Genomic DNA, 13,290 nt, shown 5'->3' with positions numbered 1-13,290 from the left:
ATTTCATCTTACTTAAGTTCATAATCAACTTCGTTGGTAACCATATTCAGGAGTTTGTATTGCAGTGCATAAGTTCTTTGTAATGGACCTCTCCAAATTACTGAGGAGCACTGATGTCAGTTTGAAGACTTAAGATATGCCTGATTCAGGCCCTGGTTTTTTTTTCCATCTGAGAGCTGGGCAGTGAATGAGAATGATAGAAGAATAATTGATGACTTTGAGATATGGTGTTGGAGAAAAGTATTGAATATCCCATGGACTGCCAAAAGTACAGATATGTCTTGGAGAAGGCACAACCAGAGTGTTTTTTAGAGGCAAGGGTTGCTTCATCTTACACATACTTTGGGCATATAGCTAGAAGGGAATATTTTGTGGAAAAGGAACAGCATGCCAGGACAGGGGGAAGGTCCCATGGACTCCTTGCCATGTGAACAGATTTGTCTAGGAGAGAATACTGGCAGAGTGCTCTTTAGATGCAAGGATGATGAAGCTTCATCTCACATAATTTGGTCATGTTGATTAGAGAGGCAATTCTTGAAGAGAGAATCATGCTTGGAAAGGTGGATAGTCAGGAAAAGGAGGAAGACAGTGAGATGAAGTGACACCGTGACTGCAGCACTGGGTTCAAGTGTGTAGATACTTTTTTATAGTGTTTATTGATACTGCTTTAATTGTTTCTGGGTGTCTTTTTCCCTATGTGTGAGATTCTGTTGTTTCTGATTGTAACCTCAGCCTCTGTTACATAATCTATTTTACATGTTTGGTGAATACATTATCTTCCCTGTTGCTAGATCCTCTCAAATTTACTTGTTACACAGTGATCAGATCCATTTGTCTTTCTGTGCTTATTGATAAGATCGGTGCATTTTATACATTTTGGCTTTTTGCTTTTGATTAGTAGAACTCAGTATCACATACAATCTCAAAGTGATATCTCCATAGTGTGACTATATCAACTGGGGATTGATTTCAACACAATTAATAAAAAATAACACTGTAATGTTTCAATTGTATAAGAGGTTTTTGTTTTAATTAACAATTGGCTGAGAGGTAGGTGTCAGGGTCATGCATGTCAAGATAACGGTGTTTGAGAAGCTCTTGGTTTTTGCTTCACAGAGAGTGGTGCTGAGTTGGGAAAGAATAAATGCAGTCTCATTTAAGCATTCTAAAATGTGATGTTATGTGTCAAGTGTAGCTTAATAAAAACAAAACCATTGCCATTTAGTCAGTTCTAACCTGTAATGCTAGAAATTTAACTACAAATTAGCCAAATGAATTTGACCTTTGTTTGAATTTAGTAAATTCTTAACTATTATTTTAAGATAGGTGGATGGATAGAAGAGCAAAAAAGCATAGGGAAGAGATTTTACTAGTGTAAGAAAATATAACTGAATAAGTAAGAAATGTGGTAGGAGCAGAATAGATGGGATGGGCAAATCTTGGGGAATATAAATACTAATTTGGTTTGAAAGTTAATATAAAAAGGGAGAGAGATATATTAAAAGAGGTGAAGTGTCTGATTTTAAGCTTCTAGGTTTGTTGAACTGGCACTATTGAAGGTGATGAGAAAGCATTGGGGAGAAATTGTATGGAAGTGCAGGAATAGATTATTCACATTCATATTATATTTGTCTGAATAGAAGATGGTCTGAATGGCTAAAATAGTCACTGTTTTGGTTAGATAAGGATAATCACATTAGAATTAGAGAATCTTCATACCCTTTCTTGAATTCTGAAGTCTCACCATTTTGGACTTATTCTCTGGTGAGATAGCATCCTTCAGTTTTTGATGTTCTTCATTTAATGTTATTTGAAAATTGGTTAATTTTATAGTCAGCAACAAAACATTCTTCATTCTTAATCTTCACATCAAATGTTATATGAACATTTGATTTAACAGTAGATTTATTTTAAGTGCATTATACTTGTTCTATTAAACTAATGACCCTTTTGTTTAAGGTACAGCAGGGAAGAACTGGAAATTCAGAGAAGGAAACCACACTTCCGTCTACAAAAGCTGAATTTGCTTCTCCTCCTTCTCTCTTCAAGACTGGACTCCCACCTAGCAGGTTAGTAATATAGTTATAAATCAGATGTATTGTAAAATACTAGTATCTTCACATTGTATTAGTGCTATGTAATGTGTAAATTGTCTGAATATTATGCCAAAACCCTGGAATATTTATTTGTGGGGTTTTTTTTTAAACTTAATTGTTTATAAAAGCCATTTCTGGGTGTTATGCTTGTTTTAAAAGAAAAGTCTAGATAAGCAAGAAGTTAGGACGATCTATAGTGCATGTAAGTCTAAAGAGACAGTAATGCAGTATTCATTATCCATCTACTCTTTCCCCGTTTCCCCTCCCACCCGCTCTATCCTATTTTATAACAGCAGATAATGAATACTGCATTAGAACAGAAGAGGAGAACTGCTGTCCAAAAAGGAATATATGGTTAGGCATGATATTTATGACAGTAGTCTGGAACAAGGGGAGTGTTACGGGGTAGTTTAGCCACTATGATGTGGAGTGGGGCCTTAGAAAATGTTCATCGATGAAAAAAGTAAAAAGACAACACTCTTAAATTCAGGAGACTTGGAGACATCAATATTGATCTTGTTGGTTTTCGAGTTTAATTTCCTTACATAGAGGTTTATTGAACTTTCCAAGTGTAAATCTGTTTACCTAAAGGTGACTTCTTTGATTTGGTAAAGGAGGTTTTAGAAAATTTAGTCTGAAACCTTTATATTAAAACTCTTTTCATTGATTTGATGTGGTCGTACTTAGCCTTGTTTTCCAAGGAATACCAGTTATAAAAAGCAAATATTCTGGCAATTGTCCTTTTAACTTAAAAAATGACAAATGGTCATCCTATTACCTCATTTCTCTGCAAGTGGCAAAGTGAAGATGAAGGAAGTTTGATGTTATCAGTTTAATCTTAAGTTAGAGGTGACTTATTTCAGTTATTTCTCTGGACCTACAAGTCAAGAAATCATTTACCTTTTGTATTAAATTTGTTTTATGCAGTTTTTTATTTCTGCTATCTGAGCATGTGACTAAGAGAGACTGGTCCTTGGAGAAGGACATCATGCTTGGAAGGGTGGAGGGAGAGTGCAGGAGAGGAAGACCGGGATTGGTGTGTCAGAATTAGTGAGACTGGCTCAGGACAGTGAAGGTTTCAGAGCTTATGTACATAAGGTTGCTATACATCACAGGTGACTCAACAGCGCATAACACAACAATTTTCTATATTGGTTGTTTTTTTAATTTAAGCCTCTGTTTAGAGTCAAGAAGACCTTGGGGAGGGCCTTTGTATTTAAAGTTGGTTGTTACTATATTTTGGAGGAACATTCTTTTAAGTGGTACAGCACTCTTTTGTTAGTATGCTGTGCTGAGGTATCCTGGGTTTGCTGTGGTGTTGAACTTTGTGCCATTGGGGTGTCAGATGCCATAACAGTTATCCATAGTGGACAGTGTTTGGTGGAGCTTGCAGTTTAAAACAGGTTTGGAAGCAGGAGTGGCATCCACTTCCTAAACAACATGCCTCTGGAAACTCTGTGAGCTTTGATAAATGTTGATAGTTACAGAAAGGCTTCAGGCCTTTTGTTCATAGGGTTGCTATGAGATGCGCTCAACTCAACGGCAATCAACAGCAACATTCTACAGTTGTATATCTGCCAGATAAAATAGATTAGACCAATATACTATAAATGTATTAATATACTAATGGTTACCCGTGGTGGACAGTGTTTGCTGGAGCTTCCCGATTAAAACAAGCCTGGATGCAGGAGTGGCATCCACTTCCGAAATGGCTTGCCTCTGGAAACTCTATGTACAGTGCTCAGGCCTTTCGTTCATAGGGTAGCTATGAGTATCTATGACTCGACAGCACCTAACAACAAAAACAACAATGCATGAATAGGCCTTTATGAAAACATTTAATTTAGTTCTATGATAACAGATTTTTAAGGGAAAATAAATATCTTAAAGCCGTCTGTTACTTCTACTGTATATTTTAAAAATTATTAGTTATAGACATTTCCAAATGCGATAATTTAAATATCAGGAAATATTTGGCTAAAGGAGTTAAAATAGTAGAATATTAGTCTTTTATTTTAGTAGGTAATATACTTTTGGTTCCAACATTTTCAAAGATCTCCTTTCATTTTTTGAGTTTATGGTAGCCATAGTATAAGACATTACAATATGAAAAAACTTGGACTCAGGTTCAAATTCCAGATCTGGTGCTTATTAACTGTTTGTTCTTGGCAGATTGGTTAATCTCACTGTGCTGCCATTTCCTAATTAATAAAATTCAGTACTCTTACTAGCTCTGGGGCCTAGTGGCAAGAATCTGTGCTGCAATCCAAAGGCACAGTTGCTCTGCTGAATAAGGATAGACCATTTCCTGTGCAATTAACTGCCTCTGGAGACCTGCCAGAAGGTCAGCTATGGGTCACTTCCAACTCAATAGTACAAAACAATAACAGTTTTACTCACAGGATAGTTTTGCATATTAAATGGATATGATTATGATTTATATAAGTGATCATAGAACACTGATTAAAACATAAATATAGATGTTTGGTATTATAATAATGAAACTAAAATTTGGTCTTTAGTTGTTAATGTTTTGTTTGGAAAGTGGAAGGTCATTGAAGGTCATGAGGAAGGACCCTTACTTAATTGACAAAGTAACTGTACCAGTGGACTTAAAGCATGGCAGAGATTGTGAGGGTAGTGTAGGTTTTGTTCTGTTGTACATAGGGGATTTTCTTGCCAGATCCTACTGATGGTATCTGACAACACAGCATATTGTGCCTTCCTTTTCTTCTTCTTTCCCTCCTCAGGTCAGATTATGGAGTTCTTTCTGCTGTTATAAAGAACTTGTCATTTACTATAATACTTTAATGAATATAACATACATAGAAGTAAGTATACATAAAACACACATGTTGTTTTGTGCCATTAAGTCACAACTGACCCATAGCTGACTCTCCAACAGGTTTTCAGAGGCATTGGGAGATTACCCATCTTTTTTCTGTGCGGCAACTGATAGATTTGAACCACTTGCCTTCAGGATTGCAGTGCAGCTTCTTACTACAAGAACACTAGAGGTCCCTTAAACATGCATTGTACCCACAAAACTAATACTTGACTTTTTGTTTTCTTAACAGTTTTATGCAAATCAAGACAAAATCAATTTTGTCATGAGATTTTAAAGAAGGGAAATCTAAGTTTATAAATTTTCAAATGAACAGATTTAAATGGATTAGAATAGACTTAAGGAGGAAGTATGGGTGCATTGAAGAAAGTGTAGCAATTACTGGGCAAGAGGTGTAAGGGTGACTTGGACTGAGGTGATAGTAGAGATGGTGAGAAATAGTCATGTTCTGGGTAATTTCATATGTAAAGCCAATAGGATATCCTGAATATGGATTATAGAAAAAGAGAATCAAGGATGAGCCCAATTGTTTTGGTCCCTTTTTTTGGAACTGAATCAGAAGGTAGTTTTGTCATTTACTGAAATAATAGAGACTACAGGAGGAGGCTTTTTAGATGAGATGACCAAGATTTCAGTTTAGAACAAAAGACCAAGCAGAAAATTTGAGTAAGCAATTGAATGGATAACAGATCTGGAAGAGATGGTAAAGGCATTGTCTGGAGGTATGATTTGAATGTAATCAGTGTTTCAGTAATATCAGAAGTTGTGAGACTAGTTTAAATCTCAAAAAGTGGTCAGAGGACAGAAATGAAAGTTGCTCCATTTCAGGTCAGAAAAGGAAGGATGAACTAGTGATGGAGACTAATAAAGAGGGAGAAAATTCAGTATGTGTTTTGAAAAGCATGTGTTTTCATAAAAGGAAGAGTATCAGTTTTCAGTATATCATGACTAGGCAAGTAAAGTGAAAATCAAGAACTGACTGTTAACAATAAAAAAATAACAAAAATAAGAAATTAGATAAAAAGGACGGGGGAAGAAAGAAGAATTGATTCTTGGTTTAGAAATAACATGATTTAATAATTGTAAATAGGTTCATTTTCAGTGGTAATGATAAACATAATAGATTGTTGGTATAGGTTCAAAAAGGGATTGGGAGAAGAGGAATTCAAAGCTAGTAGTTTTATTTGCTTCTCAGTAAAGATCAAAAATAGGCAATAGCTGGAATGAAAGAATGATATGTGCAACCAGTAGAAGGTTGGTTGTGTTTTTGTTTTGTTTTAAAAAGAAATGATTAGTAAAAAAAAAAAAAAAGAAAGATTGTATGTGTGTATACTGAACAAGTATTAAAGAAATAAATGATAGAAGGGTTGAGAAGTCTTAGTTGTTAGAGCAGTGTTTTTAATGAAGCCAGAGGAGGTGGGATGCTAGATTATTAGGAACCAGGCAAGTTCGTCCATAGTAATTGGGAAGCTACCAGTACAGGTGGGTGCCTTGTTATTATGTGTTGTTGAGTCACTTGTGAGTCTATTACAACCCTATGTACAGCAGCTCTGAACCCTGCTCTATCGTGTGCCGACTTTATTGTCTCTAACACACCTATCTCCGTTACTCTTGTCATTGACTCATTCTGTCTCATCAAGGTTCTAGTCCGCTTTTTTTAAAAAAAATTATTTATTTATTAGTTTGTGTGTGTGTGTGTGTGTGTACTGTCAAGTTGGATCTGACTGGTACAGAAGGAGATTGCCCCTCATTCTCAAGCAGAGCATCTGGTGTATTCAAACCACATACCTCTGGGATTGCAGTGCAGCTTCTTGCCACCAGATCTCCCTGGTTCTTCCTCTCTTGTTCTATTCCTCCACCCTCCCAAACATGTTGTCCCTCCCCAAGGATTGGATCACTCTTTGGAACATGCCCAAGTATGACAGATGAAGCTTCAGAATACTTACTTCCAAGGAACAGCTGGTCTCATCCTTTCTAGGGCAAACCTGTTTGTTTTCCTGGTAGTCTTCAGTACTCTTCTCCAGCACCACAGCTCAAAGGCATCAATTCTTCTGCTATCCTTCCTAGTTATCGTCCAACTATCTGATGCATAACAAGTGATTGCAAAGACCATAGCCAGTATCAGATGCACCTTAGTCTCCAGAGTGACACCATTGCTCTTCAGTACCCTGGAGAGGTCCCTAACAGCAGACTTGCCCATCGCAATACGTTTCTTTTTATTTCCTGGCTACTGGTGCCAAGAGTGCTGACCGTGGAGCCAAGCAGACTAAAGTTGTTAACAATCTCAATCTCTTCCTGATCCATCCATCCTGATGCTGCCAGTTGGTCCAGTGGTGGGAATCTTTGTCTTCTTGACATTGAGCCTCAATCCATACTGAAGGCTGCAATCCTTGACCCTCTGCAGCAAGCCTTTCAGGTCCTCCTCAGTTTCAGCAAGCAGGGTTGTGTCATCTGCATAACGCAGATTGCTGATAGATCTTCCACCAATCTTGACCCCACATTTCTCCTCGCAGAGCCCAGCCTCTGGGATAATCTGTTCTGCATACAGGTGTGTTAAGGGAGGTTTATTTTCTAGTAGATTCAAACAGTACTTCTCAGTCATCGTGAAATGAATTGTAAGAAAAGTACATAATCCAGTTTGCTTTGATGCATGATTTATTAATATTTTGCCTTATTTTTAAAAGTGAGTTTTCAATAATTGAAATACTGATTATACATATCATACGTAATCCACCTTTGTAGTATAATTACCAAATTCAGAAAATCTAATCATGAATTTGTACTTTTATTGCCAGTTACTCCACTAATGTCCTATGGAATTAATCATTGTTTATCTAATCCAGGTCATTTCATTGCATTGAAGTTTTCTAGCTTTTTGATTGGTTGTTGTTGAGATGATTCCAACATATGATGACCTTACATATTTTAAGATTTGAACTCTTCCATAAGGTCTTTATAATTTTATTGTGAATTGGGAAAAATTTGCATGGCACATTAGATTTTCACTAATAATTCCTATCTGTGTAATTCTCATTTCAGCTCTGTTTGTTTATAGTAATCTAGCATCCTTGTTGCCCAATGACTTCTCATCTTCAGTCCAGGACAGTTGTTGGCATTTTCTCATTTAGGGGAGCATAGCATTCATGTTATTATCGTGTACTATCAAATTGGAACCAAATTATGACTGACCCTCCAGTGGGTTTTCAGAGGCAGTAAATCACACAGGAAGAGACTCCCTATCTTTCTCAACACCTTATGTATTGGAACTGTGTGCCTTTGGGTTGTTAATGCAACTCTTCACCATTAAGCCACCATGGATCCCTTCATATTTTATGAGCCCTCTGTATTTTGCTAGTAAGTGACATCAGGGAGTGGTTTGAGTTTCAAATTTGAAAGGTATTCCAGGGTGATAATCTCAGCATTTGCTTCAGACTTTACCAGTCTAGTGTGTCTGGCTTATTTTTTAGGTATTTGAATTTTTACTCTACATGTTTTTCTATCTAGATCCATGTCTTATGTCCCTGGTGGGAATGGTCAGTAGTGCTAGCTAAGCCATATGTTGTCAGTCGCTGCTTATTTTGTAAGTAGATTTCCAGGCCTTTTCTGATATGCTTCTGGGTCTACTTCATTATTCATTTAAGAGCAGAACATGTGAACTGTGTACTACTCATGATTCCTTATAGTTCAATGTTGTTATTTGAATCAGTTATGACCCATACTGACTATATGAACAACAGATCTGTATGTTGTCCTAGCCTGTGTCATCTTTACAGTTCTTGACACACTGGAGCCCATTGCGGCAGTCACTGTGTCAGCCCACCTGGTTAAGGGGCGTCGTCTTCTTTGCTGACCTTCCACCTTTCCCAGCATCATGTCTTTCTCTAAGGAATAACCCCTCATAGTAACATGCCTTATAAGGAAAAAAACTTCATGATCATTGCCTCCAGAGAGCACTCTGGCTGCACTTTCTCCAAGACATATTTTTTTTTCTTTTGACAGTCCATGGAATGTTCAGTACTCTCTCTAGCACCTCAGCTCAGTGGCATCAGTTCTTCTGTAATCCTTATTTATTGTCCAGTTATACCCTGTAGTTCATTAGTCTCTAATCTAGAACACCTCAGCCTGTTTGTATTTTTTGACACTGAGTTTTGATAGACCTAAATCTGAATTTACCTCCTGTTTTCTCATTATTAGGTTAAAAGATTTTTAGTTGTGGAGGCTTTTTTGGTAGGAATAATGAATGATGTATCTTTCTTAGTGAATTAGATCAAAGCATTTGCAGAAATATGAATAACTGAAATTTTTATAGAGTATGTCAGTGAGTGACATTTTAGAATTTTGCTTTGAAAGTAATTTTGAAGTAGAATTTTCATAAAATTTAAGTATCAGAAGTTTAAGCATAAAATCAAATATTTTCCATGACTTACAGAAATTATAGGAACACACTAAAGAAATTTAGAAAAAAGTCAGTTTCAGAAAGAAATAGAACCAAGGACTCGGGGGGGCCGGGGCTTCAGATAACAATATGTAAGAAAACAACATAGAAAATTTATTTCACCAGAAACAGCACGTCTTCTCAGTCTCAGACAAGTTCTGCCTCCAGAAAAGCCAATTCGAGCGTTGGGAAGTGGCAGGATCGTTATGGGAGGGCTGAATCACCTGATTTAAGGTAAGGCTGTTTTTCCATATTAGATTGATGCTGTTTTCTTTGTATTTCTCCACCCCTCCCCGTGTGTGTGTGTGTGTGTGTATGATACAATTTCTGTGTATTGGTTGGCCTAGTAGGTAGCGAGTGGCACCTCTCTGGTGATTCAAATCTACCAACAGCTCCATTGGAGACAGTTGGGGAATCTGGAACATCTCCTCCTGTACTATTGACAGTTTCTCAAACCTGCTGGAGGGAGGGTCATTTAAGACTTAGTTCCAACTCGATGATGATTTGAGAGATCATAGTAAATAGTGCATAAATAATCCTTTGAATTTATATTTAAATAATTTGACCAGAACTAGGTGATTCCTGTATGATTGATTCCAAAACGTCTAAACTACAAGATTTTTCATAATAAAATGGCCATTAGTCCTACTGCTAGTAATGCATTGGTACATATAAAAAATAATTAATTCTTTTTTTTTGTAAAAAATGTTAGATTTTTTTACTTGATTTTCTCAGTAATTGTCAGTATGTATTTAGACAAGTTTCCTAAAGTCTATTATGCCTCAGTTTCAACATCTTTAAAGTTAAGGCTTCAGCGATACAGTTGAAAGGTCGAGTTGGAATAGCAAAGAATTCTATGAACAAAATGTTCAATGATACAGGAAGCATCAAAAGATGATGAAAAGGGTATACAACCAGGGTAGGTACCAGAAATAATTGGTCCACTGCCCCCTCCTTCTGCCTCTCCTAGTGCTGCCTATGTGCTTCTTTGGTGTTGACCTATCACCTCTTTTGTGAGCAGCTGCTGAAGAGACTCTGACACCATGACCAAGTAAAGACCCAGGGAAGGAATCAAGACTGAGAACATATGATCACATTAATGTGAAGGTGGCAGGCACAGTGATTCTGTGATCCAGTGTAAGACTAAGAGACATACACCACTTAGTAAATTTATAAAAGCCTGTTGTGAATGACCGTTTTTGTCAGTGAGGCAAATCAGATTTCCAACTTGACAAGCAGCATTCAGTGAAGCAGGTCACACTTGCACAGTTGAAAATGGAGGATGATAAAGTTGTTGGGTTGCAGCAGCAGAGAGGAGGTATCTTCTGAATAAAGGGAGTCTGCTATTTTAGTTCAGATTCTGTTCCTGTAGACCAAGAATACATTCTCAGTTAGTTTGGTTTCACTATGTACTGATTACTACAGTGTAGTTTCTCTTTTTATTGTCTCACTTCCCACTCCTATTCTTCTATTGTGCATAAAGGAACTGGTGCATATATACACACATAGTGCATTTTTAAAGAACTAAATGACTGGGGTGGTATGTTTTGATCAACATCAGTTGATCAAATGGGTGAAAAAAAATTCTTCTATGCAAGTACTTCTTTTCTCTATTAGTTACATGCTTATTCAGGTCTGTACCTGATCCAATCCGTGATCAATTTATTTACTTGTTAATGCATCTTAAAGTTAGACAATGAGTAAGGAAGATAGAATTGATGCTTTTGAGTTGCAGTGTTGGAGAAGAGTACATGGACTGCCCGAAGAACAAATATGTCTTGGAGAAAATGTAACTAGGGTGCTCCTTAGAGGCAATGAGAGTGAAATTTTGATTCACATACTTTGGGCATGTTTGAGGGGCCAGTACTTGGCAAAAGACATCATACTTGGAAAAGTGGGGGATCTACGAAAGCAAGGAACACTATCAGTACAACAGTGTACAATATCACTGTAACAGTGGAGTCAAGTATGAGCAGGCCCAGGATAGGGCAGAGTATGGGGTTGCTGTAGATCATATATGACTTGAAAACCCTAAGAACATTCAGTTCCTGTCTTTATTTTCTAGTAAGTTATTTTAATAAAAAATAATGCCATAGACCCCTTGCCTACCTTGTCCAGTTGGAGAATTTTAATGCTTTTTATTCATCATTGTAAAACCAACTAATACATAGCTATTACATGTGGGGCAATCTGTCTTTAGTAGAGGTAGATTAAAAGAAAAAGAGTCCTAGATAGTTTTCCCTTCAAGGATTGGTCAACACTGAACCATTTCAGAAAATGGCATGTGATCAAGAATCAGTAGTACTGAAGGAAGAAGTCTAAACTGCACGGAAGGTCTTGGTGGGAAACAAAAGGCCATGGAATACTATTTGAGGTGTTTCTGGAAACTCCTGAATGTGCTTAATAGGCTGTGCCAAGGTATTTATGAAATGGCTACAGGAAACTGTCAGAAATTCAAGCTGGATTTAAAGTAGTTGTGGAATGAAGGGTATCATTGCAAATGTATCTTACCTGAAATCGGAGTCTACCAGAACGTTGTTTACTTGTGTTTTATTATTTGTGTGGATCATAACAATTTATAGGTAATGCAGTTATGGTAATCTTAGATACTTAATTATGCTCATGTAAAACCTTGTGCACATAGACCAAGAAGCAATTGTCCAGACAGAACAAAGGAACATTGCATCTTTTAAAATCAGGAAGGGTGCACATCAATGTTGTATCCTTTCTCCATACCTATTTGATCTGTGTGCTGAGCAAGTAATTTGAGAAGCATGACTATATGAAGAACAATGTAGCATCAGTACTGGGAGAAGACTCATCAGAAACCTGTGATAGGCAAATAACACAACCTTGCTGGCGGAAAATTAATAAGACTTTTAAAGTATTTTCAGTATGCCTAATGTATTTTATTAAACTCTTATTCTTAAGAAAGGAATTAATACAAGCTGATTTTCAATGCTGAATCACTCAAACTAAAAAGAACAGTCTTTTCCTTGTAAACACTTACTCATTCATTGCCATCAAGTCATAACTGATTCATAGCTGACCCTTGTCTTGGTTTTCTTGGGCTGTCAATTGTGAGGGAAGAGATTGCCTCCCCTTTTCCCCTACTCAGAGCCTTTGGTGGATTTGAACCAGCAGAGACATGTACATAGCCTTTCAGTTAGCAGTGCAACTCTGTATGGACGAAGCTGCCAAAACTCTTTATTATAATGTAGTTAGTTGCCACCGAGTTAACTCTGACTCCTGGTGACAATGTATGCAGGCCTAAACCTTGCCCTATCATAACCTGCACTATCACACTATGTCTTGATACGCTTGAGTCATTGTATCTGTTCATCTAGATTCATTGACCTTTCAGCTTTCCCAGCATGATGTTCTTTTCCACAGACTGGCCAGATGCTCTGAATACTTGAGATGACATTTCATCATCCTTGCCTCTATGGAGCACTCTGGTTGCACTTTCTCAAAGATTAATACTAAACTTAAAATTGCTATTAAACAAATTTTGTATCTAAGAGTTATATGTTCAATTAATAGTAGTTCTTGTAACTTAGTATTAGGGCTGGATGATATAATGTAGTAAGATGTTTCTGTCCTCTTGTGGCATTTAATTCACCGAATGTATAGTAGTCTGTGCCTTCTGAGATTTTCTATGTGATTTGGTCTGTGAAGATCTTAATTTTTTTTTTTTTTTTGCATTTAAATTCATTATTCATTTCAGTAAAAATTTACAGAGGCTTTGGATTTCCATTCATTCATTGTTGCACATTTCTCCCCTCCCAAACTTCCCCTCCCCAGAACACTACCCTCTTGGAAAAGTAAAAGAAAAATTATTTCATTGTTTTACAAACCCTCCCCCAGGTCCACTCCACCATATAGCCATTGCTCTAGACTCCTGTCATGACAGA

The 13,290-nt window shown here is 37.0% G+C and overlaps 1 protein-coding gene across 3 annotated transcripts in view; it reads left to right on the top strand.

Annotated features, from left to right (window-relative positions):
- The window catches only part of FIP1L1 (factor interacting with PAPOLA and CPSF1), a 102,041-nt gene that overhangs the window by 30,199 nt on the left and 58,552 nt on the right, over positions 1-13,290 (top strand). For 2 of the 3 annotated variants that reach the window (XM_006898093.1, XM_006898092.1), the window contains 2 exons: positions 1,960-2,069; positions 9,503-9,610. In XM_006898093.1, the coding sequence (XP_006898155.1) occupies positions 1,960-2,069; positions 9,503-9,610 (218 nt within the window). The remainder of the gene's footprint in view (positions 1-1,959; positions 2,070-9,502; positions 9,611-13,290) is intronic. The other variant, XM_006898094.1, reaches the window with a different exon arrangement.

The sequence above is a fragment of the Elephantulus edwardii genome, unplaced genomic scaffold (assembly GCF_000299155.1).
Source record: "Elephantulus edwardii isolate Elephantulus edwardi_28Jun2011 unplaced genomic scaffold, EleEdw1.0 scaffold00220, whole genome shotgun sequence".
Taxonomy (NCBI): Eukaryota; Metazoa; Chordata; class Mammalia; order Macroscelidea; family Macroscelididae; genus Elephantulus; species Elephantulus edwardii.
The sequence above is the reverse complement of the archived record's forward strand: the minus strand, read 5'-3'. Positions and strand labels throughout refer to the sequence as shown.